The sequence below is a fragment of the Rhamphochromis sp. 'chilingali' genome, assembly GCF_963969265.1.
Source record: "Rhamphochromis sp. 'chilingali' genome assembly, chromosome: 22".
In the NCBI taxonomy this organism is placed as follows: domain Eukaryota; kingdom Metazoa; phylum Chordata; class Actinopteri; order Cichliformes; family Cichlidae; genus Rhamphochromis; species Rhamphochromis sp. 'chilingali'.
This window is the reverse complement of record NC_137950.1, coordinates 22,109,071-22,122,565: the sequence shown is the minus strand read 5'-3', so window position 1 is coordinate 22,122,565 and position 13,495 is coordinate 22,109,071. Positions and strand designations below refer to the sequence as shown.

Here is a 13,495-nt window from a genome sequence, read left to right as displayed (position 1 = left end):
AACGACTACAAGGATTGCATTAATTGGTCAGCTACTCACCAATGTTGGGGTGTTTCAGGAGACGGCAGATACGAGCCTCTCTCTCAAGCTTCTGATGATCTGTGTAGACAAAACAAAAAAGGTTTATTCAAATTCAGCCACAGTAATAAAGTATTTAATAACATAATATAATTTCCACTTGAGGAACTTTAGCAAAACATATGTTCAGCTGTACAAGATGGATAAAAATAACTAAACACCTATTAAGTGACCTGAACATTAGCGTTGAGATGGGATTTACTGAGGTTAGCAGCTGATGATCATCTAGTCTGCCACATTAATTTTGCACTTCCTCCATGTTCCAAAAAGTGATGTGAAATATTATTAACATTTCAGATGTTTTATGATTAAGGGAGGTAAAAGAACTGGCTCTGGTAAAACAACAGACAATATATTATCATAAATAGGTATTTAAAGATCCTGACAGAAAAAGCTAGAGCCAGTATTTGTGACAATGAGCCGATCTGTTTAAGTCAGCTATGCTGTTCTGGGTTTACTGTCCCGGTGCATCAGTGTACCGTTGCTCACCGATGCACTGTCGAATCTGACATTGCTTTATACATAAAATAATAATTTCCTATACCTTGCTCATAGTGATTATTAGAGCTTTAATTTAATTGGTATATGTAACTAATTCTATATTGCTTAAGTATACATATCAGTAAAAGAGTTAATCCCTGAAACAGTTATGTAAATCTTCATAATTCAGTTATTTTTAGAAATACATACAGGAAAGGTAAGGGGAGTCTAAACCATGTGACATGCAATGCTTCCTTGGTGGAAATGAATGGGGGACAATGTGGTTTTATGGTGTGGGCCTTCACCTGCTAGGTGCTACATTATCACCAAATGTTTGGAACAATAATGTTTGGTTTTTACACACTGTGGTGTTGCCAACAATATACCCATTAATGTCCTGCAGTTAGAAGAGAAGGGCCACCTTTTACAAAGCCCCAAGTATAGCACACACCTTCATTATTTATGTTCTCTCCATCCCAAATAAAAATTTCAGTGCCTGAGACTAGAAAACCAAGGCACTCATGTTCCTTTTAAAAACTGAGCTACAGATGTTTAGTATTAAAAAACTACTGAGTCATCGGGCACTTTCCTGGGGAATTACGATGTATGGCAGCTGTCAGTCATAAAAGTGTCTCTGTATGCAAATATTTAAATGAAGATGTGTTTTATGTGCAGAAAGAATAAAGTAAGCCAACACTCATAAGCAGTAGCAATACAGTCATTTGCATGTAGAGACAGTCTCCATCTCTAAAATCTAACAATATGAATTAAAACTGAGCTCCAGTGCTAGCATTTCTGCACGTGTGGTTTTAAAAAACACACAATCAAACGAAGAAGTCTGTCTGTAGCAACAGGTGCAGCGGTTTGCATGCATGTGTGAGTGTATGTGCTACAGGGTTTAGTGTGAAGCTCAGTTATGGACAGTGCAGTATTTGCACTTTAGACAAAGATTACACACCCGCCTCATCTCCAAACCAACATCCTTGTTTGAGGATTTGTCCAAGTCATGTAGCAACGTGCGTTTACACGAGTGTGTTTGTGCACGGTTTGCAGGTCTAAACCACACGATACTTTTAAACTACTCCATCTAATTACCATGGGAAGAGGCCATGCAACTGCTGAGGTCAGAGGTCACATGGGGTAACTGTAATGAAGAATGACTCAGTGTGTGTGCTTTATCACTGTGGTGAAGCCAACTCAACTCCACAGCTCCATGGCAATGACACCACAGAGACACAGACTCAGTAAGATTTGCATTCATTTCCCCAGCGCAGCAACTACCTCAGATAAAATTCACATGCTGTTGCTGAGTAATCAACTATCACCTTACCCAGCTGTTCTTCTATATTGCAGTATAGCGTTCACAGGCATTACAGCATGTTACTATAAAAGGCAACGTTATTGTTCTGCAGTTTTCTAGATGGTCTCTGGCTGGCATTTCTACCAACGCTGACAGATAAATTATATTTACAAACATATGTTATAAACGCATTATAAATGGTTGCCTGAAAAGCAATTAGAACAAAAACTTTATGAACATGCACCATATGACCCTTGGCTTTTGAGTCAAGATACATCATACCTAAGATTTAAGAGGTTTGTTTTTTTAAATAATAAAAAAAAAAAAAAAAAAAAAAAAAAAAAAATGGAGATTAAAAAAAACCCCCAAAACAACAATGATGGGCATTATCTAGTATGACTTTTGGTTTCTGGAGCTGCAGCCAACACAGAGGCAGAAGGAATACTCCAAACCAGGAAAAAAGTGAAAGGTAACCAGAATTGTTAACTTAGCTCGTCGTCAAGTTCAACAAAAACCTTCCTGAGTAATACACCAATACTGCAAAGGCTTCTCTCTCAAACCTGCAGGACAGGAGGTGTAAATTTGCAGAAAAACGTAAAATCTTCCTTTTCGATCTGCTTGTTTGAACAGTATGTTATGCTACCAGTTCTGTTCCATTTTAACATGACACATCTTTTCAGATTGTTGTAAACTTGGCTCTAGGAAGACAGCATTTTTAATCCACCTATGCATAGTTAATTGAGGTTTTTATAGAAAGATATTTGCTGCTGTAGATATTACTGTTGCTGCTCTAGAAACTCAGTTTAGTTACTTATGAATATAAACATATCCTATTATATTTAAAGCCAAAGCTAGCCAATAATTTAATATACAAGATGATTAGAAAACCCCCAACCACCTCGGTGCTCTAACCCAAGCACCTACGCTCTCCATAAACCTGGGAAACATTTTGAATTTAAGTGTACAATTTATGTTTGTTTATTGTACTTAATATCGTCATAATGAAAAGCTGCAGACTTCACATCGTGAAAGCCTACTTTCTTTGCTGTATTCAGCTCTATTTTTTTAACTTGCTGAAGATTTGTTTGTCCGTCCTCCTGCACCGTGTTACAATCTCTTTTCCACGAACCTCCCTGTTGTCTCGCTACAGGTGTAGATTTCCCTCATCTAAGAGAAAGCGAGTGAATAAGGGAGAGACCTGAACCACCTCCTAATTACACCAGTGACGCAGGACAGAGACAGACAGACAGAGAAGGAGGGAGGATTATATGAAACGTCCATTTGCTAGAAGAGGATCACAGCTCCCCTGTGTGTGTCTGTGTGCATGCGCACGCAAGCTTCTGTGTGTGCGTTTGTGTACAGCCGTCTACCCTGGTGCAGTGTCACTGCAGTGCTCACTAATTCATTCAATCTCCTTATTTGTTGGTGCGAGAGTATGTGGTAGAGGAAGACAGGAAAGAGAGGGCTGGAGGGTAATTACTGGCACTTCCTGCTGCTCTCTAATTGGCCATCTGCTTTGCCATGGGGCGGGCCCACAGCCATCTTACATCAGCTGAGAAGGATGGAGAGGACCTGACACACATACGCACACCCCCCCTCTTTCTGCCACACAAAGCTGACAATCTGACTGAAGGCTTGAGGATCCAGTTCAATCTGTTTCAGGCAAGTTTACATCCAAAATGTTAGGACGGGAAATACTGACAAAATGACGGAAACGGTGTCAGTACTGGTTACAAAACCTTATTTTAGGGGTTCGTTATTTCAGATAAGTTTTTACTAGTAGGGGTGCAACGATATTCGTATCGATATTGAACCGTTCGATACAGTGCTTTCGGTTCGGTACGCATATGTATCGAACAATACAACATTTGTAATTTATTTTATCAACTTTCCTTCTGACGATGCTGTCTGTGTGGAGCGCTCAGTGAATCTGCGTTCGACTACTCCGCCTAGGCTGCACTGTCGAGCGCAGATCCACTGAGCGCTCCACACAGACAGCATCGTCAGAAGGAAGAGCGCAGGGCACCTCCCCCACCCTCATTCAGATCTGGCGTTTGGAATTATTTTGGTTTTCATGTGACGTATGACCCTGAAGGTAAGCGAGTCATGGACTAAAGTAAAACAGTGTGTTGGATGTGCCATGCAATGCTCAATTACATGGGTGGGAACTAGTGTGTTAGCGCAGTTAGCTCGTGTACGTGTTGGCCGTCTAGCCCCATGCACGGGGCGATCGGCGGTAGCTCGTTAACGGAGATTTGCCATGTTGTGGTGTTAAGGTCATTTCAACGAGATTAACCTGAAAGCACTAGTGGGAACACAACAAATATGACTGCACATTTACGCCGACATCATCCTAGTGCAAAGACAAGTGGAAGCAGACAAAAAAAAGCAAGCATGCTACTAACTTTAGCCGAGTCATTTAGACAGCTGTTAGCACATGATTCTCCTTATGCTGCTGAGAATATAGCCCAGAAGAAGCGGATAGTATAGCTTTTATTTTGGAAAGAGACATTTCTCTGTAATAAACTCTCTTTTCCAAAGATGCATGATTCCTCAATCAGATACAGGGCTTGCAATATCGCTAGCCTGACGTCCTGGGGCTAGCGATTTTTTCAGTCGGGCTACCAAAATCTTTCTCTTCCCTGCCCGTCGGGCTATTGTAAGAAGGAAAAATATATGTCAATGCTTTTGCATTCTTTCAGAAATGTAGCTGGGTTATTATGTCATTGGCATCGGTGAGCCACTGTCAATATGTGACATATTGAAGTCGCGTTTGAATTTGCGCTTGTTTTTTTGCTTTCACTTTGCAATCGTGCGAACTGTGTATAGAGAGCGACAGCACTGATCTGTGAGTGATGATAATTTGTGCACCAATTCCTCTGACATCGTCTTATTAATCGTTAGCTTACTATGCAAACATGACAAGTGAAATCTCCCGCAGCTTAAACATGTGAGAGGTTGATCACGCAGAGAATCGCTGAGCTTATGTGAGTCCGTGTGTAAAAGCAGCAGGATTTATATTTGACTACGATGACCTGGATGACTGAGAACCTTCACAGACAGATATATATTTTAGTTCTGCTGAGCCAAATAAGACAGGTCAGGGTGAAGAAGTGACAGCCAAAGAAAAGCTTACCACAAAACGGAGAAGTTATGACAAATCAGACTATAAGGCAAAAAGAAAGTGCAGCTTTATGGTTTCATGGACAAAATAATTTCTGTGGCTGCAATATGACAAGCTAAATAACCAGGGCTGCACATAAGTGGTCCGCAGGTGCGCATTCGCTGTCAAAATAAAAAACACGCACAAGGGTTAGGGTTAAATTTAAAAACTGTACTTTTGAGTTAAAATATATATTTATAATTTTAATAAATGACAAATCAAAAAGGCATGAACATTTTTTTGTATCGAAAAAATATCGAACCGTGACACCAAAGTATCGAACCGAACCGTGAATTTTGTGTATCGTTGCACCCCTATTTACTAGAGGTGGTTCTGTGCTGCTTATTTTTCCTAAACTTGTGGTTTAAGAATTAAAATAATATACGATACAATTAAGATATAAAACTGTTTTTCCTGTTCCTTGAAAAGTATGGCAAAACTTGTCCTATAAAGTAGAAATGTTCTCAAACAAAAAGCACACATCAAGTAAAACACATGTACTATTTCAATAAGAGACATACGCACAAAAAAGTAATCATTAAATAAGCCGTGCTACACACACGCAACATGTTGCCCAACATGTTGCTTCTGAGAAATTACTTTAAAGCCACTATCAAAAAGAACGAGAAGGGAGACATAACATTGATTCGAATGTCACTGGGATATATATATATATATATATATATAAATAAAACCAGTTCCCCCAACAAAAGGTTTAAAAAGCTTTTGTCTGATAATACTTACCTACTATGCATGTGAAGTTTTACCTCCATTTCTAATAAGCATGTTATTGTATGATAATAATTAGAAACGTCTGCCACCACACAGCTGAAACAGTCTCGAACCCCTACTGTGTGCACGTGTCAACGCAACACGATTGGCTAATTTCCCCCCGCAATCTGACCATTTACTTCCTCCTTAAGTAAAAGCATAAAAGGTGCTCAAGGGAGTCTGAACTGTCATTTAATTTCCCTACGTCATTCAGTCAGAAAACATCGCTAATATGCAATCACCAGCCACTTTATTAGTTACACCTTGCTAGTACTGGGTCGGACCTCCTTTTGCTTTCAGAACTGCTTTAATTCTTTGTGGCATAGGTTTAACAAGGCCCTGGAAACATGCCTCAGACATTTTGTTCCATATTGACACAACACCTGTTGCACTACATCAAATAGGTGCTCTATCGGATTGAGATAAGGTGACTGTGGAGACCTTTCGAATATAGTGAACTCATTGTTTAAAAACAAAAATGTAAAAAAAAAAAAAAACCCAGATGATTTGAGCCTTGTGACATGGTGTACTTTCCTGCTTGGAGGCAGCCATCAGAAGATTGGCACACTGAGGTCATAAAAGGTAGGACGCTGTCAGCAGCAAGACTTAGAGAGGTTGTGGTGTTTAGACCAACCATTTAAAATGGTTTAGTACCAAGGGCCCCTAAGTGTAAGAATAGCCCCCTAAACCATTACACCAGCAGCCTAAACCGCTGTTATAAGGTAGGAGGGATCCATGCTTTCATGTCGTTTACATCAAACTCTAACCCTACCAGCTGAATGTTGCAGCAGACTCAGACCAGCGAACACTTCTCTAATCTTCTTTTGCCCAATTTTAGAGAGCCAGTGTTAATTGTAGACTCAGTTTCCTGTTCTTAGCTGATATGGAGGGCACTCAGTATGTTCTTCTGCTGCTGTAACTGCTTTAAGCTTCCATGTGTTGTGCATTTAGAGATGCTCTTCTGCATACCATGGTTATAACAACTGTTTATTTGACTTTATGTGTCTTTCTATCAGCTTGATGCAATCTGGCTATGCTCCTCTGACCTGTGGCATTTTCACACCAGTCCCTGTAAACCCTAGAGATGGTTTTCTGGGAAAATCCCAGTAGATTTCTGAAATGCTCAGACCAGCCTATCTGGAACCACAACAATGCTATGTTCAAACTCCCTGGAATCAGCTTTCTTCCTCATTCTTATGCTCACTTTCAGCAGGCTGTCTACATGTCTAAATGTGTTGGTTTGCTGCCATGTGATTGGCTGATAAGAGATTTGTGCCAATAACTGGTTTAACAGGTATACATATCGTTCTGTAGGCAATTTCAGTGATTTAATACCTTTCATATTTAAATAAATTTACAGATTGATTATTTTTTTTAATATATATTTATGCATCATTTACTTGAAAACCATTTTTTTGCTCAATTTCTGTAAAAATAAATAAATAAAAAGAAGAGAAAACTCATGGAACAAAGAGACTTTATGAAAAGTAATTCAGAGTTCTAAGCCTCCTTCAGAGAGAAAACAGATGAATCTCACTGGTTTTCTGTTAACAACAACAGTAACAAGTGACTCTGGCAACAGGAGATGAGCCATGAACCAGCGATGAAATTGCTGAGCAATAAGTGCAATTTGTAAAATAGAGCAAGAGAAATCATTTCACTGGAACAATAATATCGCCCCAGGCCACTAACTGTAGGAGGAGAAGAAAAAAATATTAAAGTAGTATTAAAGCAGACCATTTGTGTCTCTCACACACACACACACACACACACTTGCTGCAGACAATGCAGCAGCCATCAACCTTCCAGTCACTCCAATCAACAAAATAAAACAGAGCATTCATACGGCGCAGATAGACTCATGCTACGCCAGTGCAGATTTAATACTTTGCATCACTTTGTTACATTTTTCACAATTTACCTCACAGTCTGTCATTTTAATTAATTACACGCACAAATCTTTGGCAGCCAAACAAACCCCTACCCCACTTAGCTAAAGCTGCCAAAATGAAAACCTCCATTTCTTTACAGTGAGAAGCAGGTGGGTGTCACTGCCTACTGCGCATGCTGCTGCCCACTTGCATCCATCCCAAAGGGCCTGTGGACAAAACTATACCACAGCCAACTCCCTACATTTATCTATTCCCCCCGCCAACATCACCCACTTCCTTCCTTCCTGTTTTTTTGGTTTCCTTCCTTCTTTCCTTGTCTCCCCCCCCTCCCCCTCAGATTACTGCAGTGTTTACCAGAGCTTTGGGAGACTTACCCACCAGGCCATGCAAGAGGTCAGACTTGCCCTATTGGGCTTTAAAAAAAAAAATAAAAAAAAGGACAGACAAAAAAAAAAAGAAGCCCCACCCAAATCCTACTGGGCAAGATGCCTGCTCACGCACTGGCCTCCTGGTGTGGACGTTGTTGTGTTTGTGCGTAGGTGCATCTTGCGTCAGCAAGTCAAGACAGCCTACTGCAATACTTCTATTAGCACCAAATTCTCTAATTCATTCCTTTGTTCAGTCTATTGCATCTCCTCCTCAGTCTCATTTCATCTCCCTCCCCTGGTGTGGAGTGTCACCAAGTTTCTTGCAAGACTACACTGTTGAAAATCTCCTCCTCCTCTCCTGGCCAGCTTTCTTCTCCCCTGGCAAAAACACACATACGCACAGACCTACATTGTACTCCATGCCTCTGCAAAGAGCCAACAGTTTTCTGCTGAGCCTGTACTTTTCCTTGGTGGGACATTAATACTGGTAGCTGCCCTATGTGTACACTTGATGGCAGGGATAGAACAATAACAGCATTACAACACACTCACACAAAACAGACATACTCCATTAGTATAACTCCCGCTCTCTCTCAGTCTCCCTTTTCACACAGACACACAAATGCCATAAGACACAGACAACAACAGGGAGGCGCCTAAGGAATCCGTGGGGTCTTAGTGGTTGATGAGATACATTTAGCGTAAGTGGATTAGCCTCAATACAAACCAATCCCCCATTGCAGCAAGACGAGAGAAAGGCAATGAGAGAAAGGCTGGCTGAGAAAGAAAGAAAGGCAAAGGTATAACAAAAGAGTACAGGAAAGGAGAACAAAGGTGTGTGTGTCAACACCAGAAAGGAATCTGCAGCACTAATTTGGCCCATACAAAACTGAGAAAACCTGAAGTCAGGGGAGGTCTTGCCATAGTGACATAAGCTCCCGTCATCATTGCAACATTACACGCCACACCATGCATGAGCATGTGGGTGTGAACGTCTGCAGGGAGGCACACAAGTGAAGCAACTAATAAAATTCAGGTGTGGACTGTGCAGCAGCAGCAGCGCCAATCAATTAATTGTACAGCGGCTGTCTGCTCGCACCACAGAGGAGCGATTGAAAGTTATTTAATACCGAGTTTCTAAAGAGCGTTAGAAGATTCTGATAAGAACTCCCCACGGACACAACGACCCAATAAAAGATTTCCTCTGCAACTGGAATCATGGGACTTCTGTTTCTGCACAATTTCCAATAAGCAGGATTTTTCTACACAATATTGGGATATTTTATAACTTCAATATCTGTGGTAAGCCACAGCAGGAGGTGATGAAAAAACAAATCAGTGACAGAACTGCTTTTCAACAACACTGAATTTATGGGATTTATACAACGATATGGTGAAGTACCTTGATTTGTTAAGCATTAGTGCACTGGATTAGCCACAAGCATGAATTTAAACCTGTTATTTCAACTACAAACTGCTTCTGAATATGGTTTTCCGTGGCATCAGTGCGTACAAAGAAAATAAGCTATACTGCTCAATATTTATCACAAACAAAGTAAACGCACATCGGTGTCTGTGTCAGTGAGTGTGGTGTTAGCATACCTCTTGCAGACAGCTTCTTAGTGTTGATGATTTTTGCAGCATATTCCTGTCCTGATGATTTCTTTACACACCTACGCACCACTGAAAAAGCTCCCCTAAGAAGAAAGAACATAAACAACCAAAAATCAGTTCCATTTCAGACACTGCCTCTCTGGCACACACGCACACACACACAAAGTGTGACATTTGAAGCTGCATCTACATGTGGCAGTGGTTTGTTGTGAATACTAACAATCTCACCCTTTCCCCCCTTCTCTGCCCGTCCCTCTGTCTCAGACTCAGTTTTTTTTATTTTACAGCCATCATATACTACATCACTATAACAGGGGCAGTCAACCTGAAAAGGTGAGACAATCAAGCAAACCAGCAGTCATAACAAGCTTCTCAAGCAGCTATGAATATGAACGACCGAGTACTTTCTCTAATCTCTGATATGCACACAACACAATGCAACCTACTCCCCCCCAAGAGGAAATTCAATTTGCAACAGGCAGTACAGAGACTGGGCTGCGTTTCACACAACAATCGTCAACATTTAATACATTCACACTCACAAATGCACGCAAACATAAAAGGAAGTGCACACTACAAGACGCCTGCCACTCTGAGGAGTTTCATATTGACCTAGATGAATGCTCGCACAGTGGCTCTGGTGATTCTATGAGTCTGAGCAGTTACACAAGATGTAATTACACATGGTTTTCATAGCATCTGGACAACCTGCAGTTTCGGGCCCTTGAGAGTTTCCCTAAAAGAGAAGAAGGGCTCCTTTTTTTTTTCTTTGTTTTTTTTCTAATGCGGTGGATGATATATGGAGGGCTGCTCCTTTCTGCTGCACACTGCTCCCGGTCTCGATGATTCACCAGTAAATGAGAAGCGACAGGTGACACAAGTACAAGTCCGTGACTTGACATTAATAAGCTATGACGGAGCAAAATTCATTATCAAACAGGTGCAGAAAGAGAAGCCAGGGTAAGTGGTCGGTCTGCAGGAAGATCAGGGGCAGTGGAGGGAAGATCTGTAGATGTGTGCGTGTGTGCCAGTGGACTGGCTATGTAATCAGTGCCATCGATTACTGTCAATTACAAAGGACAGAGTGGAAGTGGCAGTTGAAATTAAGGACAGTGTATCTTTATACGGCCAGCGTCGCCCTGCTGTTGATTTGAGGGATAAAAGCCTTAGCCGGCCAAGAACAGCAGATGCTGTCGCTGCTGCTGGAGGGAGCAGAGGAGGTAGCAGTCTGATTTTTCTGCCGTCATCAAAATACCGAGAAAACACGTCATGCCTCTTACACAGTAAAAGCCAAATTGCCCTTGTAACCACCCAGAAATCACAGATCGGCTCTCTTACGGAGCCTTAACAGCGATTCATTTATTGATAACATGATGCAGGGGACAGCTGGTGCGCGGAGCTTATAGGTATTACAGTGCAAACATAAAAGCGGCAGAGCTTGGACCGAATAACTTCCTTATTAACTGATCCAGGGGTACGTAGCGTTACTCAACACAGTAACACAAATCATCTGCAGCTGCTTGGAGAAGAAGAAGAAAAAAAGAAAAAAAGGGAGGGGGGGTCGGCCTAGTTAGCTAGCGACCACAGCCTTAGGTCGAGCCCGCACAGAGCTGCCAGCCCCGTGGGCTGGTGAAATGTCACAGGGCTACGTCTCCGGCGTCTCTCGGGGCCCGGCTGACGGGTCAAGCAGACCAGAGAACACCGGCTACCAGACGCGGAAAGGCCAGCAGCTGCTCATACACCAACATCTGCGCCTTCTGCTCATCCCTACCAGCGATTAAAAGACGCAACGCTAGTCGGCTAACTCGGCCAGTTTATCAATATCAGCGTGGTAGCTCCCTGGCTAGTAACTGAACGTTAGTGCGCTCTTCCCGTTACTGCCCGAGCAGCTGTTAGCCTATAGCAGCGGTTATTTAGCCTGACTGCACTACGACAATAGCACACGCCTGCTAGCATGCACTGACAGACCACTAAAAGCAGGCAGCAGAATTAAGTCTACAAGCAATTTTGGCTAACTATCACTGCTAGCTGGCTAACCAGAAATAATATGAGGCGAGGTTGCGGGGGTGGGGGGACAAAACGACAAGACAAACACGATGCACACTATAACGTTGAGGCTGCTTACTTCCCGAGCTCCTCGTATAGCTGGTACTCATCAGTAAACCGGGTGGAAGTAGCGGTGGTTGCCATGGTTAGAGCCGTGAGAGGGGAGCCCGAGCCTTGGGGTACGACGGCGGCAGCTGCGGCGGCAGGCTCTCGTACGGGGTCCGAGAGGAGGGTAGCCTAGCCTCCAATACTAAAGCACCTTTCTGACAGGCAGGCAAGACTGAAGAGAGGCGAGCAGAGACGGAAAGGGAGGGGCTGGCTACAAGAGGAGGAGTGATGATGGTGGTGTGTGTGTGTGTGTGTGTGCGTGCGTGTACGTGTAGTAAAGAGGTGCAATCCTCGCGAGAATAGGCTCGTGCAGCAATGAGAGCGGGGCCTCCAATTCAATGAAGTCACTGAAAAAAGTGGGGAGATGATGGTGAAATGTTCTCTCAGTCATTTAGATTAAATAATTCATCTTTTGTCGGGCAGTGGATCTCACAATGAGATGCCGCTAAAGTGTACAAGAGCCACGTGACGGTCCAGAGAAACAGAGTTGGCATCCAAGATCCGTCTCTAATCATTTCTTTCAAAATAATATTGCAGGCAACAACCCGGCAGCAGCGTTTTTACTGCACCGGTCGGGATACACCCATCACTGGGTCACACCTCACTGCAGCAGAGTCAGACTGTGACACACACACACATTCATACACACACAAGGTATAAGTTCACACTCAAGGAATCAATATTGATTAATGCAGGTCTTGCTCTCAACACAGGAGGTCGGCCTTCCTGAACAACTGAATTGACTTTGCATTTGAGGGGAGTGCATGTGCATAAGAGAGATAGGGATGGTTAATGGGAACAGTGTGACTGCTGTATCAGGTTTCCACTGACGAGCATCCACAGTGTGAGGGCTGTTGGCTTGGCGGCGCTAAAAGACGGTGTCACAAAGATCCAGAGTGCCTCTCTAAATGTTTAATGTGGCATGAGTGGGAGGCCATCAGAGGACAGGCAAGGTGGGGCTGGAGAGTTACAGTTAGAGGGCCTCTGCATGTGAGCAGTTCAGCTCAGAGAAGGGACAGCACACAGACACAGTCATAAGAAAAAGAGAGCAAAATGGTGATTTCACTTGAAAGTCTTTATGCGTGGTTGTCAGCGTGGGAACGCAAAAGCTGAAAACGCTGAAAAGTTCAAATATTACGAGTGGAGCCAGCTGAATCGGCGATGGAGAGCATGAAAAGGAGGCCGGCATTTATGTGCGAGCGTGTGCATGTTTGTGTGTTATGTGGAAGACAAACGAGCACTGCATTGTAGGCTACTGGCCCTATGCTGCCCTCCTTTTCCTACGTGCTAACCCCACTGCCTCTCCTCCTCTTCCTCCACCTCCTCAGCCTCCACAAAAGTTATATAATGGTGAACTCCTCAGCCTTTGTTATCTCACACCAACCACACACTACGCCTTGCCCGCTTCATGAGAGACAGAGGAGTGAGGAGAGAGAGAGAGCGAGGAGAAAGTGGGATGATTTCTCATGAAGAAAAGAAACATAATCTGTGATTTTTCATGTTTTATTTTCAGATTGTAACAGTCACGCATATGCACACACTGTGCACTTTATATGCATGTGTTACCTACTGTGACGCAGACACTGGTTGACTGTGACTTCTCTCTTGGTTTTGCAATGAAAATGGTGCATGAAGGTGGCAGCTATTTATGCTGACATCTCTTATTACTCCCATG

The 13,495-nt window shown here is 42.7% G+C and overlaps 1 protein-coding gene across 15 annotated transcripts in view; it reads right to left on the bottom strand.

Moving 5' to 3' along the window:
* LOC308391231 (calcium/calmodulin-dependent protein kinase type II subunit gamma) overlaps positions 1–12,010 on the bottom strand; it is a 43,550-nt gene extending 31,540 nt beyond the window's left edge. For 9 of the 15 annotated variants that reach the window (XM_080873779.1, XM_080873778.1, XM_080873767.1 and 6 more), the window contains exons 1-3: positions 11,792–12,008; positions 9,655–9,749; positions 40–99 (exon numbers count right to left, since the gene is read on the bottom strand). In XM_080873779.1, the coding sequence (XP_080729905.1) occupies positions 40–99; positions 9,655–9,749; positions 11,792–11,856 (220 nt within the window). In that variant the 5' untranslated portion in view covers positions 11,857–12,008. Of the gene's footprint in view, positions 1–39; positions 100–9,654; positions 9,750–11,791 lie in introns of all 15 variants that reach the window. The other 6 variants (XM_080873776.1, XM_080873772.1, XM_080873774.1 and 3 more) reach the window with 2 other exon arrangements.
* Positions 12,011–13,495: the final 1,485 nt, after the last annotated feature.